Raw genomic sequence first — 17586 nt, 5'->3', positions numbered from 1 at the left:
CAAAAATGGTTCTTTATGAATGTCACAGAGTGAAGGTAAACACAATCTTTCTTAGCACATTAAGGTATAAACTATAAACATACTACTCAACTGAACATTTGTAAATATATATACATTGAGCAAAACCAAAATTCATATACATAAATCAATCAAGAGGGGAAAAAAAAATCAACTCTGCAATACTTAAAAACATCTAAGTTCTTCCAAAAGATCATTAAAAATCATGTCCTCTAGTTCAAGTGCCAAACATGCACTTTCTAACTGAAGATTCATCCAACCATCATCCATTTTCAAATCTTGATCCACAATGGTGTCGATTGATTCTTGCTCCGGTTTCAACCTCAACAAGGTACCTACATTGTTGCATACCTCTTCATTCATTCGATTTTCTAGCAATTGAGGAACGCGACAATTATAGGTTAAGGCCTTGGGGTAGTATGTGAATGATCTGTCATACATTTGGAGTAAAACCTCATTCACCAAATCAAATAGTAGATGATGATGACAGCAGAAGTCGAATTCCCCTAGACAACATTCTTCTTCTTCTTCATGCCACAAGGACTCGAGTTCTTTAACTAACGAAGGGTTTAACACTTGGGCTTCTGAGTACCATGTTGTCTTGAAGAAATTTCTAGAGAAATCTGAATGATCAAGAACATCCCTTACATAAAAAAAGTCCGCGTTTTCCTTTCTGTAAGATTTGTCATGATGATCTGCTTTTGCTAGAATATCGACATCTACATTCTGTTTATGAGCAAAACCTGAGCCAAAAGAAACAAATTAAACGACAACTCACGCGTAGAATAACATAATGAAGGAAGTTACTAGACATACCTTCTGAAATTTGGAACTCTGCATAGTTGGAAATGTCTTCTTTAAAACAAATTTCTGAATTTGGAACCACATCACTTGGGATTGATTCATTGCATTTTATCTCTTGTTCATCATAGGAGTTTCCGTTGAACACCTTTACCTCATCGATGATCTCTGAAAGTTCTTCGACTACTTCATTATCTGCTTCATCAATATTAATATCCTCACTTCCTTCTATTTGTTCAATTTTGCATCCAGTCTCTTCAGTGGAGTATATCGACTTCTCTTCTTTCTCAATTTCACCTCTCATATGTGAGTTCCTCTCCTCTACGGTCTTAACGAGCCATTCTGAAAAACGGATATCACCAGACACCCCGTTTGGAAGAAGGGAACAGGACTCGGAGTAAGATAGAGAACGGATCCTTCTGAATGACATTGATGGCGGTATCTCGTATTCACTAGTCAATTTCAAACTCTTGGAGGGATACAAGTTCATTTCCTTCTTAAAACTATGTTCAAATAATTTAGTATATCGATTCATGAACTCGTTTAGAGAGGAACTTCTCTTGTGAATGATTGTATTTTCACTAATGTCAAATCCATCAATCTCACAACATCCATTTGACTTGTTTTGATGGTCTGTATCTACCTTATTTACATCTTCTACATCGACGAGCTCTTCATTATTTTCTTTATTATCAACTGCTCCTTTGGTACTAAGACTCGACGACTTGTCTAGCTTCAAGTTCCTACCATCATCATCCAGGAGGCCTAAACTTGTGAAGAGAGTCTTTGCATAATTAGACAAAGATCTCGTTCGAGTAACACCTATCAATCTTTCTCCTTTAGCAGAAGACCAAACTTCTTTCTTCTTGTCCTCAAGCTTAATTGGTTTGAAGTTTGTTTTCCGCGACACAGGGTATGATCCTGACTTTGTTAATCTTGCCTTTTTATAAGAAGCCAGCTGACCCCGGGATAAATTCTGATATTCTGCTTCTGATTCCCTTAAAATTTCCAAAAGTAACTCAGCATGATCTTTAAGCTGAGAGTTTAGAGCATTCTTATCATTGGAAGTATCATATGCATCGATGGCATTCATCCGTTTCTTATCTGGCGATTCTCCACCCTCCACATTCGCAGGAACCAAAACACTAGGATGTTTCTTGTCACTATGTTCAACTGAACCACTTGTCTGGAACTTAGGTTGATCAGAAGAGCCTGATTTCTTCTTCTTAGACTTCTTTTTTTCCTTATGCATCTCCTCAGCAATCAAATCTTTTATTTTCGCTTTTAGAGACTTCTTGTTAGACCCCTTTGATTTTCTTTTGCCCTTATCAACCTAAAAGTATATTATAACATTAGTCTAAATCAAAATTGAAACGTTTTCAACACTGACAAACTTATAAAAAATTTGTTCATCAAGCATTCGATAATACTTACCAAGAAGTGACTTTCATTATCATCCAAAAGCATTTCTAGTTCACTTGGATCTTGGCCAACCAATTTGCCTTTGGAAGAATAAATACCTATTGAAGGGTGAATACTTGTTAGACATTGAAATGAACAAACACACAAATATTTCAAATAGGGAGTTCAATAATTTCTACACACCATCACATTAAGTTACTAGCAATAACATGCAACTGTAACCTGTTATAACACGTTAAATTATAAAATCTCGACTTACTTCTGATATGACTGCTTCCATCATTTATACGGGGTAGAGATTTCCTCTTTACGCGAGAGTGCCAACTGTTGTAGCCAAGGGCATGTATGAATCCCATCATACAACCTGGATGAATATCCTCATCTTCATGATCTACATGCCTACTCCACTTGTTCTTTCCCATAGTATCTTGAATCTGTCTTCTCTAGCCTGATAACAACAAAACATCAAATATTCAACACATAATTAACAAATAACAAGCAGAGAACTCTGTTCTTGTAGCTGCCTCGTGTTTCCTTTACAATATTAAACTGGGGCAGAGCTAAAGAGGAGGAGACCAAAAATTATACCGATTAATATTTTTTTTAATATATATATATATATATATAACAGATATTGAACCAATCCGCCACTCATCTCAAACAAGACTCACAATAGATAAAAACTTGACAAGAAATCAAGAAGTAAATATCATGTAATCAAATACTATGTTTTTATATTTCCTCTCAATAAAACAGAGGAACCAAAGTTTGGTAATACCAATTAAAACGTTAGAAACAGTGATCGAAGTGAATAGTAAATTGAATAAACCGCATGATCTTAAATAATAAACTGACAATTAATTGATAAGTTTTAACAATCAATGAAAAACAGAGAAATTTTGTTTACCTAATTTTGAGCTGAGAAGCTAATAAAAGGGGGGTGATATTTAGAGAAATTTATTGGGGCATAAAAATAAGTAACAGAAATGAGTATTATGAAATGAAACTGCCTAATCGTATAGGCTATAATAATGTAAGAAGAGGAGCAGAAGAAGAGGGGAAAAGGTCTAAGTTTTATCAAATACGCTCCAAAACCTCTATTTCAGGCGCCTTTTTACCCGTCAAACTACTTTACTAAATCTAAAATACAATTTTTATTTTAAAAAAAATAAAAAATTCAACATATACAATATATACATACAGACGAAAGAGTTTAAACTGCTACTCCTTACATGGCGAAGCTAATTTGGAGTTGAGATTCATAATTACACAATTTATGTGTAGATATGTATAGTAGATGTTGAAATTTATTTGTTCGTTCAAATGATAATTTTTTTTTTATATTTGAAAATCCTGACTCTGTCATGTTACTTCACGGTCTACCTGTATATGAATATTTAGAGAGTTATTCACTTGAAAGATGAATACAACTAATTAAGCCAAAGACTTGCAAAGAAAAGGTCAATGAAAGGGATAGAGTGTATAATTAGATAACCAACCACTTAATAATTAAAATAAGTAAGGAGAAAAAGAAATGAAGATATAGGTCACACCAACAACTGTTAAGCTTTTGTTGGTTAGTTTAGTATGCACACTTTCCTTCTGATTTAATGCTAAGTTGCTCAATTTTAAGGGAACATTATTTAGTTGGGTAGTTGTTGGATCTTCTTTCTCTATTATAAAACTAATCTCTCCATTCTCCCAAAACTATTGTTTTTATAGTTAATATTATATAAAAATATGATAAATCACAACTTTTTTATTAAAAAAAAATATGTAGAATGTTTGGGAAATCATAGTCGTGGAAACATATTGATTTTTCAAATGGAATTTAGTGGGATGCAATTCAAATAATATTGTAAAACAAAAATACATCGTTTTATTCTGTCATTTGAAAAGTTTGTACGTACGTAAGGTGCCTCGTAGACCTTCCTAACTCTTGATAAGGAGTATTAAAAAGTGTTAATTCCATTAATAGTTAATTAATTTTATTATACTAAAATTACTAAATTTATTTTGTAATTAAAATATTAATTCAACTTTATTTAAGTATCTTGAAGGTCACTAAATTATCTTTTGTAATTATAAATTCAATTCAATTTTGTGTAAATGTCATATAAAGTAATTAGAAGAAAATTAAAAGAGAGATATTTAAGCAAAGTTGAAAGACTTTTTGGTTTGAAAAGAGAGTAAAATTAAATACTATTAATTTTGTTACAAAAAGTAGAATTAGTGACTTTTTTCAGTGTAATTAGCTGAATAAAATTGAATAATATAATATATAAAAATTGAACGTCCATCAATAAAATCAAACATATGACATGTATAAAAATCTAGTCGTTTAAAATTTTGAAGGCAAATCACCCTAGGAGATTAAATGATTTAGTTTCACTTAAGCATATTTTAAATTATATACCCTTTAAGCACGTAAAAATTACCTAATAAACTTAGAAACAAACCATATTTGACTCAACACAATATTCTTAATTTGAGGCAGAATTTCACTAGCTGACATATCTTGTACGTATTGCTCGGGCTATGAATGACTATTAATGTGAGTATAACTAGCAATAAATAAACAGCTTCTTGGTAAAGAAAAAAGGTATAAATAATTAATTATTTGCATGTATGCTCCATTGTCATTTTATCATTTGTACGATAAAAGTCAAATCAAATTTATGTAGATATCATATAATCAGACGAATCTTTAACACTCTGAGAAGAATGATACTATGTAGCTACCAAGGACCACGTTAATACTTACGTTTCTGTTTCTTTTTTTGTTTTTGTTTCCTCTTTTTTCACAACAAATAGGACCATCCTTTACGGAGAATTTATGGAAGGGTCGGACCATACTAAGTTTATATCAGTATTACTTTATATTGTTATTCGTAATAATAAATATTGACAAGCGCTTTCAATGAAAAACAAATTTAAATAAGTATTTCTTATATATCAAGGAGATTGACAATTATACTATTGTTGCATTAAAATTCTGCGTTAAAGCGTAGTTCCGATAAATTAGCTATAGTCCACAACCAATTTTACCAAGCAAGGCTTCACCATTTAATATTCAGTAGCAAAGGCCTTGTAAATCTTTCCTCTCTTTTTTTCAAAGGTGTTGAAAAAGCATCCAAATTAGACTATTGTGAACTACTTTCAAGTCCTAAAAGTGGGCGTTGTGTGGACATTTGACTAGTCTGATTATCTTTAATCACAATTTACACTTAAAATAATTCATGATGCTTTATATATATACATATATATACACCTTGCTTTTACGTCATTATAGACTATGACATGTATATTATCGGCTTATAGCTTTAATTAGTTTAGGTTACAAATTGGACTAAATCAAAGCTTCGTATAGGTAGAGAGTGTTTGTTAAACTGTTAAAGTGGTTATTCTTTGAAATGAAAATAGCTAGTAGTTGTTGACAACAGAAATTAAAAAGTAAGCTACCAAATAAATGATTGAGATTTTCGTGTACAAATTCTGTCTAAAAGAGTAGTACTTACTATATAGTATTAGAACACTTGACTTGTACTTGATGAAACCTAATATTGGTCCAAGTTTTTAGTCAATAAGATGCCGCGTTGAAGCCAAACTTTGGGTATTTCTAGAAGAAGAAAAAAACACAATGAGGAATAGAAATATCTAAGACGCCACACAAGAATAATTGACATATTTTTTTTAGTTCAACTAAATATTTATATACAAGTAAAGCTCCATTACATGTAGAGAGTGATCATTGGCATGGGAGAACATGTTTTCCCCAAAAAAAAATCATATTTAATTCATTAAAGTTTTCTACTAAAATAAATCGATAAAAGTCGTTAAAATAACTTTGTTAATTGAAGTAGAGAAAATAAATTTCATAAATATGTGTGTGGAAGGAGGGTGGTGAGAATTATAGAGACAACACATCCGATTTGCCGTTGATGTGAGATTCACACCTCACCTCACCCCCAACATCCAGAAATGGATATTTAGAGTACGGATATTTCAATATGTATTTTGATACGATGTTGAACAAAGGATTTTAAATTTAACTCAACTCAAAAGTTAATTCAAGAGGTGAGGATTGTCCAAGTGAAGATGAATCTACGATTATAAAACATGATCCCAAAAAATTATGAAGAAAAAAATTGAATTATAAAGTAATCCACATTCCTCTACACAAATAACTCAATATTCAACCAAAGTGTACCATTCAGACATTTTTGAGCAGGCATGATTGTCAACTTTGCCATAAACATATAATATTATATAATTATTTAAAAGATATATACATAACATATTTAATTTTACAAAAAAAATCGTAAATTTACGTGCTCATAATTTACACAATCAACTCAAGTGACCGTAAAGAGATCATTCACCCCTTTATTATTAATGAAATGGTATAATAAGTAATAAATTACTTGCAAGTTGCAAGAAACAGCAAAAAAGTGACATGTCACAGCAGGTAAAACTATATTGATTATATCTACCTAAGGAAGAAAATGAAAGAGAGATTCATAGAGTGGTCCTGGTGTTGATCAGTTCTATCAGAACCTTATCGTATTATATATATATATATATATCTACCATTTTTCATATATATGGTTGTTGTCTCTCTATGAATATAAAATTGTTTTCGAGGTTATTGTTATAAGTAATTATATATTTGATATTTCACTCGGTATTCAGAGTCCATATTAAAGTCTCAACAAATCTGAATTGCATATTACAGGGTCCATTATTTCTCCATACCCTATTGTTAATTGTTATTACCAACTCATATTATTAAAAAAAAAACTATTTATCTAGCTCTCATACCTTTCCCATGGAATTTTAGTATTTAGCTTGATGTTATGACTACCAAACATTGACATTAAAATTAAAAAAAAAAAACATGTTTCATCATATCGGTGATTAAGAACAAGTTAACAACCACTAGTTATGGATGGATTATTATACATAAATGAAAATATACATAGAGATAAAGAAATGGAAATCCACTTACGCTTATGACATGGGTGAAATGACTAATGAGAGTATACGAAAGTGTATATTCTTTTATATATTTTACTAGTAAATGTAATTATTTTTAATCGATCAGCTTAATTCGTAATTTGCACCAAAAAGAAGTGGCTGACTAAACGTGAGAAGAAGATTAATAGCCCAAGAATATCATATTGGGCTTTAGTACTATCCACAATCTTAGGTACTGTTAGGCCTCCAGAGCCCAAATTAAATACTTATAAAAATAATTTCTGAGATGAGCGGTCTTAAATTTTTAATTCTAATTGCTTTTATAAATAAAATTTCGAGTTAAACAAATTTAAACTTTTATTCATTAAAATTTACATATTATATTAGTAATTTTATATATATAATACAATTTTTTTACGCAATCACTGATCATAGTTGGTTGATAACATAGACAGATATTGTGAAACACACTCATTAGTTGAATATTGCAAGAAGTAAATTTGGTTTATTCAACGTAGCCATTATTCTCTCATAAGGTACGTAGTACAAACCGATGGTAAAAGAATAGTAACAATAATGATTCTATTCACGATTTACTTAATTTTGTGAGTTGACACCACCAATTTTCTTCTTCATGATACCTTTAACCATTTCCAAGTTATACTCATGATATACATAATACTATGTGAATATTATTACTCATACATTGCAACGTTTATTCCTTGTGCATCATAAAAGCTCCACTTATTTTCAGATAGTGCAATAAAAGGAATAACTGTTTTTTCGAGAAAAGTATTAAAAATACCTTAAAGTATTTGTGGCTGAATAATTACCTTCTTTTTGGATTATTGACAGTCTTAAAAGTGTATATTTACTTGATTAATTGAACTTAATTACACTCTAATCTTGCAACATGACTGAAATTTCGCTAAATTTTTACCAAGTTTAGAGGGATCATTTTCTCACTAAAGGTAATGAAAAGAATTATAGAACCTACAAGAGTTTCAGATTACTTGTTATGTCATGTGGTAGATCAGATATGTATCTAAGTTTAGTTAGTCAAGTAAAATATATTTTTACTATCAATAGTTCAGAAATGAAACTATTAATTTGTGTCAAATTTAAAGTTATTTTTCCATTTTCTTTGTCATCATTTTATTGACAAATTTTCCATTTTAGTTTGATTCATAAAAAGAAGAAAATATGTTTTATTCTTAATAAAATAACTCTTATAACTACACAAATATCCAATAATGATATTTTCTTATTAAAACAAGTAAAACCCAACATGTGTAATGGGGTCCTTGCATAGGTGTTATTTGTCGTAGCCACCCAACCCCCACCGTCTTAACTTATAAATACAACCTTTCAAGACAGCTTCACAAAACAACCAAAATAAACTAAAATTAAAATAAGTATTGCATCCATATTTTAGTTTTTTTTTTTTAATTTTATCGTATAAGACTTTAGAAATGTTCAATTTAATCAAAATATAGATAAGAAAGACGCTCTTTTTCTAAACAATAATTGATTTTTAACTATTGTATGTACCTTCTTTAAGAAACAAGCACATAAAAGTTAGCCACTTTTACATCTTTTATTTCTTATCACTTCTTTGTTTGGTAGTTATTCAAATGCTGTCTCTGCCCGCCCTTTAATTTCCACAGAGTTTTTTCCTCTTCAATCCTCATTATTTATTTGATCCAATAATTTTTCTACTATAACAAAATTCGAAATAATTATAATAATAATAATAAATAAATAATATGAATTTATGATATAAAGTAATTTTTGAACGTTCTTTACCATTATGTTATTTTTATTACTATTTCGATAAAATTCAAAAAATTTATATATAACGATTTTATTTTATTTATTTGTATAGTGTAATTTTTAGGCAATGAAATTAATTAAAACCTATTAAAATAGATTGTGGTGCAGCAATGAGATTGCTCCATACTTAACTAGAGATTTTAAATTTGAGCCTCGCATAGGGAGAAATTATTAAAAGCATCACACTTGAATAAGCCTTATAATATGTGATTTTGAATTTAATCGAAACTCTTATAAAACGAGGATAAAAAAAAAACCTTGTCAACTTAGCTACACTCATGGATGAGTCATGTGCCACTCATCTTATTACAAACTGAGGGCTAAAGATTATTTAATGAGATTAGCAGCCTTTTATATTCTTGCAAAATCTGTAGAACAAAAAAATAAAAACTAATGTGCAACGTTAACGTCAAATTATGTAGTTTAACCTGATAATTACTGTTAAAAGACTGAAGAACAGACAGGATTACAGTAACAAATCAATATTAAAAGATTATATTGCTTCAAAAGGTTATTATATTTGACAACATTCTGTTAACAGAAACTAATAGACAAATAGTTACGTGCTCTTGCAATACTCCAATTTATTTAAAACTTTAGTTGGCTGCTTAACTAATTTGGTTCTCGTTGGATAGTTCATTAATGGGATATAAAGTCCTAAAATATAAGAATTCACAGAAGAAGATAAAATTTTGGAAGAAGGCTCGAATTTGTCTTAGATTCGTTGTTAGTTGTTAGTTGTTACATACTCATATTTCGGGGAATTTTTATCTTTCGTGACATACGTAATAAATATATTTTTGAGTTTGATATAATTAAAATTTTAAATTCTTGCAACTACTAAATAGTGAGAAATTTAAATTTAAATTCTCATGATTCAAACTCAAAATGTTAGATCGTGATAAAATGAGAACTTTTCCGTTATTATAAGTTTAATAACACTATATTTTGTTTAATTTTTATTAAATGAAATTTAAAAATGGTAAAATATTGTACACCATTTTTACTTCTACTTTGCAAAATATAAAGAAATTGATTTGATATATCTTCAGCTTAAATAACTATTATGATAAAGTTTATCTATTAAAAATAAACACAAAGCAGACCAAACAAATAATAATAAAATCATTACACAACATTATTATAATAATAATAACTAACGCAAGAAAACATTTCATATCTTATCTTAATGACCAAATATCTCATTACCATATCTAATCACCTTGACTAATGAACAAAAACTAGCTAAAGAATATATTTTTGAGAAGAATTGACACTTAATAAAATGTATGTAGTCAGTTTATATAATTATTCAGTATATATTATGTAATTATTATTTACATGACTTATGATGGACCATAATCATCACATAATGGGGGCCACTGTCAATAGGGAAAATGTGTGTGGAAGGAGCATCACTCTCTCTGTTACCACTTTGAGAGAGACATACACACACCTCTCTCTGCTTCAATCTTCACAAAAATGGCTCTCACAATTTCATTATCCCATTTAACCCTTCCTACATTCCTCTATTTTCTACTTTTATCCACTTTCCACTTACCCATTTTCGCCATTAACATCACCAATCTATTATCTTCGTACCCTGAAATCTCTGACTTTGCTAATCTCTTCGCCACCACTTCTGTCGCCGCCGATCTAACCCAGCGTTCTTCTCTTACTCTCCTTGTCGTCCCCAACACCTTCCTCCGATCATCCGATCTCTTGAACAACCGCTCTCCGCCATCCTCTTCCTCTTCGAATCTCGGCGATGTCCTTCGTTACCATGTTCTTCTTGAGTACTTTTCATGGTCGGACCTTCGACTTATACCACCTACCGGAAAACTCGTCACCACTCTGTTTCAAACCACCGGTCGTGCCCCTAATAATTTTGGGTCTGTGAACATTACCCGTAATGTTAATTCGAATTCCGTTACAGTTCATTCACCTACATCGAACGCTACGATTTTGGGGCTTTTGAAAACCCTTCCTTATAATATCTCTGTTTTTAAGGTCGATTCGCTTTTAGTTCCTAATGGGTTTGATCTTATGGCTTCTGAAACGCGACCCCCTTTGGGTCTCAATATTACCAAGACGCTTATTGATGCTCATAATTTCAATGTTGCAGCTTCAATGCTTACTGCTTCTGGGGTAGAAGAGGAATTCGAGAGAGATGAAGGGGGTGCGGGATTAACGCTTTTTGTGCCAACAGATGAAGCATTTTCCGATATGTCATCGTCGATGAAATTTCAATCGTTGCCGGCGGAGAAGAAAGCAGTTGTATTAAGGTTCCATGTTTTGCATTCGTATTACCCTTTAGGTTCTTTAGAATCTATAGTGAATCCAGTTCAACCAACATTAGCTACAGAGCAAAATGGTGCAGGGAGTTTTACACTGAACATTTCTAGAGTTAATGGGTCTGTCGGTATTAACACCGGAATTATTCAAGCGTCGGTTACTCAAACGGTGTTTGATCAGAATCCGGTTGCGATATTTGGGGTATCGAAAGTATTGTTGCCTCAAGAGTTCTTTGGGAAGAATCCAATTGGTAGTGGTGGAGGAGGAGAACCAGTGGTAGCTTCACCGCCGGAGATATCTCTATCGCCGGTTAATTCGCCGGAAATTTTCAGTCCACCAAGCCACTTATCATCACCGCCGATTTTAGGGAAAGAAGTATCATCGGCGGCGAACAGAAAAAAAGGAATCTTTTTATGGTGCATAGGGTTCTTCTACCTACTAGCCATTAATTAATTCTGAAATTATAATTTATTTATTTTTTTCTGCTGCTATTATTTCACCCTTTTTTACACGGCAAATTTAAATTCTGTATCTGTGGAATTGGTTAAGGCAGTACCCATTTTTTTTTTTCATTTTTTTCTAGATTATCCAATTCTGCTGTTGTAATTTGTAAAGCTCCAATTTTAATTTTTTTTTTCACTACACTGAATCGATGAGTTTATTTATAATTTATGTAAAGATGGGTTCTTTTCGATTTATTTTTCATTCAATTATATTTATAGTGCCACTGATTGCAGGGAAAAGTGGACATCTTTTTGCACTTTGCAGATATGTGTAAATGTGTCATCAAGCACCATGGTGAATATATATTATTTTATTTTCAGGGACTTAGCTTTCGCGCACACAATTGAATATCAAGTAATTCGAACATATTAGAAGAATTACCTAGTGTTATTTTTTATCGGACCACGGGTAAATATATTGTTCCACTTTCTTACTGATTTATAGGAAAAACTGAATGTTATAACATACTAGTACTAGATTTTTGGTTATATACTTTAGTACATCAGAAAATCTGGAATTTTAGTTGGATTGTGGAAGAAGCTGTTTGTAGAAATGTACTTAGCTTGATCTCAGCAATTGTAGTACCTGTTCAGTAGTAAAAGAAGCCATTAACTACCCAACATGTGTCTTTGCTTCGTTGATTATGTGCATCTCGAATGACCCCTTTTTTAGTATAGAAAGTATTTTGACTATATAAAATATTTTAAAATGATTTAAAATAAGTTTTAAAGTGTTTGACAGATAAAAAAAAAATAAAAATAAATTTAACATGACTATGATGTGTGGCTTGTACCGAAGGATAAGTGGAAGAAAATGTGTAACAAAAAGATATATAATCGTATAGGCCCGAATTGAATATCCAATTACTTTGATTTGAATTATTTAAAAAAAATTTATGCCTAACATATCTTTCAATTCACTGAAAGAAGATGTGTAAGAAAAACAGACTTGATTAGGTGTATTTCTAATTGTAAATGTAATATAATAATGTAGGGATCCACTAGTAAACATAGTATCTATTTCAATAGGCTTGAATGACCCTTCTCATTAATTATGTGAATGTATATAATCCTATTTTGACCTGGGTCGATATGGAATGAACTTATATTATGAAATTAGCTCAATTATTAAATTATAAGTTCATCATTTAGTCTATTCTATTTCTTGAGATGAAAGTTGAAACTAAAAAAATATTTAATTCGATTTTTGACTACATAATCAACTTTTTAAGGATTACTTTTGTTTAATATGAGATTTCGATGTGAATTTAAGATTTGATGGTAATTAAAAGAAAATGTTATATATGTCGTCGTAGATTCTTGTCCTTACATATATTAAAGGGTCATTGTTAGGTTTGATCTGGACATTAGTGTCCCTGTGTGTTGGCTCTTTCATCTTTTCCCGAGAGCCGGATATGTGTATGGACCATTGGACAATCTTCTTTATATGGCATGAAATTTTTTAAAAATATAAATCACCTTGTCGTGTCCTTTTATTAATAATATTTTTTGAAAATGACAAATTAAAAGAGCCAATTTTTACCTTACTAATCTAAGTCAGGGAGTGACAGACACCTCCATTAATAAGTATGCATAATAATTTATAATATTAATCATTAAGAAGGAAATATTGTTCCGCTATTTACTAATTTATGTGCGTAGGTCATGTATTGATGAGCTGAAGTTGTATCATGTCATGTTTAATTAACTCTTTTTAAATTATTCTTTTGGCTCCTTTCATTGGCAACCTCTAGCAGCTAGATCCCTCTTCCTCGCATGTCTAAAGTATCTCAGTTTTATTTCTCGTACCTTGTTCGCGATGGAGGTCAACTTGCCTCATATATCCTCATTCTTAATATAGTTTCCTCTATTATGTATGCCCAATATCTATTTTAGTGTTCTCATTCACTAGTCACTACTTTCATTTTTTTAGACATGTGAGTTGTTTATTAGCCAACAATAATCTTTCCTATACAACATAATAGATCTATATAACTACTCTATATGAAATAAGGTAGCACATTCTTATTTCATGGGACAACAATATTTCATCCACGTCTGTCCAATATGATGTCTAACATCATTTTCAATCTTTCCATTTTTTTGAATTATCAACCCAAAATACTTGAAACTCCTTCTTTTGAAAGAAAATGATATTGATCCTCACTTCCACGGCCATCTCATAAATGATAATTTACTCTTGGAGAATATTATAAAGTTAAATACTAGTAACGATAAAAAAAATAAACTTGCAAGGAAGCTTGAGTAATTAATAGTATACCCAAACTTCTTCTTTTTTATTATGTATACACAGTCTAAAATGAGAAAATACGCTATTATTGAATTCACTGTCTGGGCCATGTTCTACTAAATCCAATTTGGGCTTCTTTTAGTTTCATTCTTGGGCTCATCACTGACAGGCTCTTACTTTAGATGAGAGCCACTTTTTGCTCATATATTTGAAAAATAGTCACTTCCATGAACTTCAAATTAGGTGAAACTGCGGGACTGAAAACTTCATGACAATGACTATTTTTAAACTGCACGGCTGAAAAGTGGCTTTTTTTCAAGATGATAACTGTTGGTTTTTTTTTTGTTTATGACATAGTGCATGCGTAGATCAATTTGTATGCACCTTCGACTATTTCATCAGACACTTGCTATCTCATACCAACATATATCGAGCAAGGAAGATTTTCCTAAAACTATCTACTATAGTACATGTTTTTTTTCAAGACTAGAACTGTTCAATGTATACTCTAGGGACTATTTGTTAGTCTTCTGACCATAAGCATCAACTTTAGGATGTAGCTTTCATGTCCAATCTGCTAGGTAATCCTGATTTAACCTAGGAGTAATATATGTATGTTAAAACAAGGGAACAGGTCCTTTATGTACTACCTTTCTGTTTGGCCCAAATAGGTTGTAATATTCCTAGTCCTAAACCTAGCTCCATTACACTTAAATTGGCAAATGCAACAACTTTTGAGTCTCTAGTCTTTGAAGTTTGACATGCAGGTCTCTTCAAACACCCCATCCCACTTTTTATTGCACCAAATTACAACACAATAACATGCCTGCCTAGTGCAATCTCACACGTGGAACCTAAGGAGGGTAGAGTATTCAAACCTTATCACTAGCTCGTAGAAATAGATAGATTATTATCCAAAATATCCGTAAAACAAATCAAATACAAGGAAGAAAAAGTCCATGGAATAAACATAGCAACTAACAAGGGGCAATGCAAATCCTACAAAAAAGAACTAAGAACAACAAAATAATGCGATATGACTATATATCCCACCCCAGCGACAAACAAAAAGTAAGTGTGAAAACTGAAAATGCAAAATTAAGAAGATATAATTTTCGTATATTTAGGTTCCAAACACATAAAGAAAAAGAAAATTAATTTAGACTATACAAAATTTGCAAGAAAATGATTTCTATAATAATAAATAATAACCTCATGTACCAATTACATAACAGAAACAACCTCAACTATTAAGAATAATAATGTCAATGAGGTGCTATTTATTTAATTTGTGGGCTATTTTGTTTCACCTAAAAATTACTCACAAATCTTGTTGGATTTGAGTTTTCTGTATTAGTAATGTTGGTGGTATAGGTACTGATTAATTGCTACTTCACTTAGCGTCTACTTAATAATTCACCTTAGTTGTTGTCGTATTATATTAAAGTAATATTTTTTTATACAAGTTCAATTTGTTTCTAGATTGAGCCTCAGCTAATTATATTTTTATGTGATTTACAAGTTATTATTATCTTTAACGCATATTAAATTTTTATCATCAACATAATATAGTTATAATATATATTTTATTATTACAAAGAAGGAAAGGAAGAAAAAAAAAGTGTTTGTTACATTCTCATCTAGAACATATGACATATGTGATCGGTGTTTTAAAAATTCTTTTTGTCTATGCTTTCTCTTCTTCTTCTTCTTCTTTTTTTTTAAATTTATATTCAACAAACAACTGTGTTTTGGGTGCATAAAAAGTAAAAAATTCAATGTTAATTGTCAATTTATTGAACTTTGAATTGTATACTATATAATATATATTTACAAATATAAAACTTCAGAAAGAGATACTTCATAGTCAAGGTAGAAACTTAGATTATTATTTTTACTATCTAAAGAACAAAAGACGTGAAGTTTTTAAATAAATTTTGGTTCCTGTCGGAATATATTTTATTTAAGTTCTAAATTTCAACAATATATTATTTTTATAGTAAAGTTTTCATAAGTTCTTCAATCTACCTAACATCGAATCTTTTATATTTAATTAATCAAAATTCACTGTTACGGATGTGTTAATCACACCATTTATGATTAATCATTTACTTGTCCTTCTCAATTAAACCTATTTAAAGGAGATTCAACAGTTAATAATTTTAATACACATATAAAATGGATATATTTTTTAAAAAAATTATGTAATATAATTTTTTGACATATCACGTGTTTGGTACACGAATGTCAATTATTCACCAATTAGTTTATTGCTATCCTTTCACTTGATCTAATCGTCCTAATTTTATTGTTTTAGTTTTTTAAAATCTAATTAACATAAAATATTCCAACTCTCTCGCTAAAATCCGATATTATAAGGGCAGATTTTTATTTTAAAAAATGTCAGAGTAGGTAACTTTCGTCTGCAACTTGTTATATTTGAATTAATTAACTTAATTTGACTAAAAGAAGAAAAACAAAAGTCTTAACTCCTTCCTTTAGAAAATTAATAGAGTACAATGAGATATAAATCTTATTTCTAGTTAATTATTATTTAAAGAAAAATTAGCTAACATGTCTTTTTCAACTTATTCACCATGTGCATGGTGAATCCAAGAACATAAAGAAGGAGAAGTAGATCAACTAATGCATTGTTTTTTTGTCAAGGTTAAAAATGAATATAATATTTGACAAAATTTTCTGATTTGAGATAAAGAAGAGATCGAGTTTGGAAAATAAAATTACTAAAAAGTTACTTGAGTGAGTATTTATTTAAAAATAATAATTGATTTTAATGATAATTTTTTTTATTAATTCATTTTTATTGTATTATGCTTATTTGATAAAAAATAAACACTGTATTATTTCTATAAAAGTTATAAGTTCTTATACTGAATAAATATAGTATCATTATTCAGCGGAAAAATTATTATTATCATTATAAGTTAATTTAAAAAGAGTTTATAAATATACCTTGTGTGGTAAGTAGCCATTTGTCTTTAAGTAAAAAAAATATAAAGTTCAAATTTTTGTAAAATAATTTTTAATAGTTTATAATTCTAAATATATATATATATATTTATAAATAAATATTAAAGACCAAATAAAACAAAATGATTGTAGTTGGCAAAATGGAGATCGAAGAGAAAGGGAGGCAAGTAGTAGTGGTTGAAGTGGATTTGGTGTTGCTGACGGCTATCAATACACCGACTTTTTCTGACCATTATTCCCATTTTCTCATCACTCAATTTAATACTTAAAATCTTCTTTGTTTTTGTTTGCTCACTTCATCTTATATTTCTTTTATTTTAAAAAAAAAACTTTATTTATTAGATATAAAAATAAAGATCTATGGTAAAAAAATAAAATTAACATACCTGGATTATTTGTTAAATAAAAAGTTAGTTTTTATTAAGAAATTAGATATGAAAATAAAGATTTCTCGTGATTTTTTTTTATATATTCAAGAAAATAATAACTTAATCT

At 30.0% G+C, this 17586-nt stretch overlaps 2 protein-coding genes across 6 annotated transcripts; one reads left to right on the top strand and one right to left on the bottom strand.

Moving 5' to 3' along the window:
• Positions 1 to 86: 86 nt before the first annotated feature.
• On the bottom strand, positions 87 to 3745 carry TRM16/32A (TONNEAU1 recruiting motif 16/32a). Of its 5 annotated transcripts, none has more exons than XM_010324057.4 (5): positions 3474 to 3745; positions 2501 to 2689; positions 2254 to 2339; positions 835 to 2152; positions 87 to 761 (listed from the first exon to the last, which is right to left on the bottom strand). In XM_010324057.4, the coding sequence occupies exons 2-5, from the start codon at positions 2661 to 2663 to the stop codon at positions 184 to 186; spliced, it is 2145 nt and encodes a 714-aa protein (XP_010322359.1). In that variant the 5' UTR covers positions 2664 to 2689; positions 3474 to 3745; the 3' UTR covers positions 87 to 183. The 5 variants fall into 5 exon arrangements, with proteins under 5 accessions (XP_010322359.1, XP_069154944.1, XP_004241228.1 ...); XM_069298843.1 differs by having other exon boundaries at positions 3443 to 3636; XM_004241180.5 differs by lacking the exon at positions 3474 to 3745 and adding an exon at positions 3149 to 3402.
• Positions 3746 to 10214: 6469 nt separating this feature from the next.
• Positions 10215 to 11995, top strand: LOC101249179 (fasciclin-like arabinogalactan protein 4). Its single transcript, XM_004241181.5, has one exon. The coding sequence runs from the start codon at positions 10534 to 10536 to the stop codon at positions 11797 to 11799; it is 1266 nt and encodes a 421-aa protein (XP_004241229.1). The 5' UTR covers positions 10215 to 10533; the 3' UTR covers positions 11800 to 11995.
• The last annotated feature ends 5591 nt before the right edge of the window (positions 11996 to 17586 follow it).

Source organism: Solanum lycopersicum, chromosome 6 (assembly GCF_036512215.1).
Source record: "Solanum lycopersicum chromosome 6, SLM_r2.1".
Classification (NCBI taxonomy): Eukaryota; Viridiplantae; Streptophyta; class Magnoliopsida; order Solanales; family Solanaceae; genus Solanum; species Solanum lycopersicum.
Note: the sequence above shows the minus strand (reverse complement) of the source record. Positions and strands in the feature narration are given on the sequence as shown.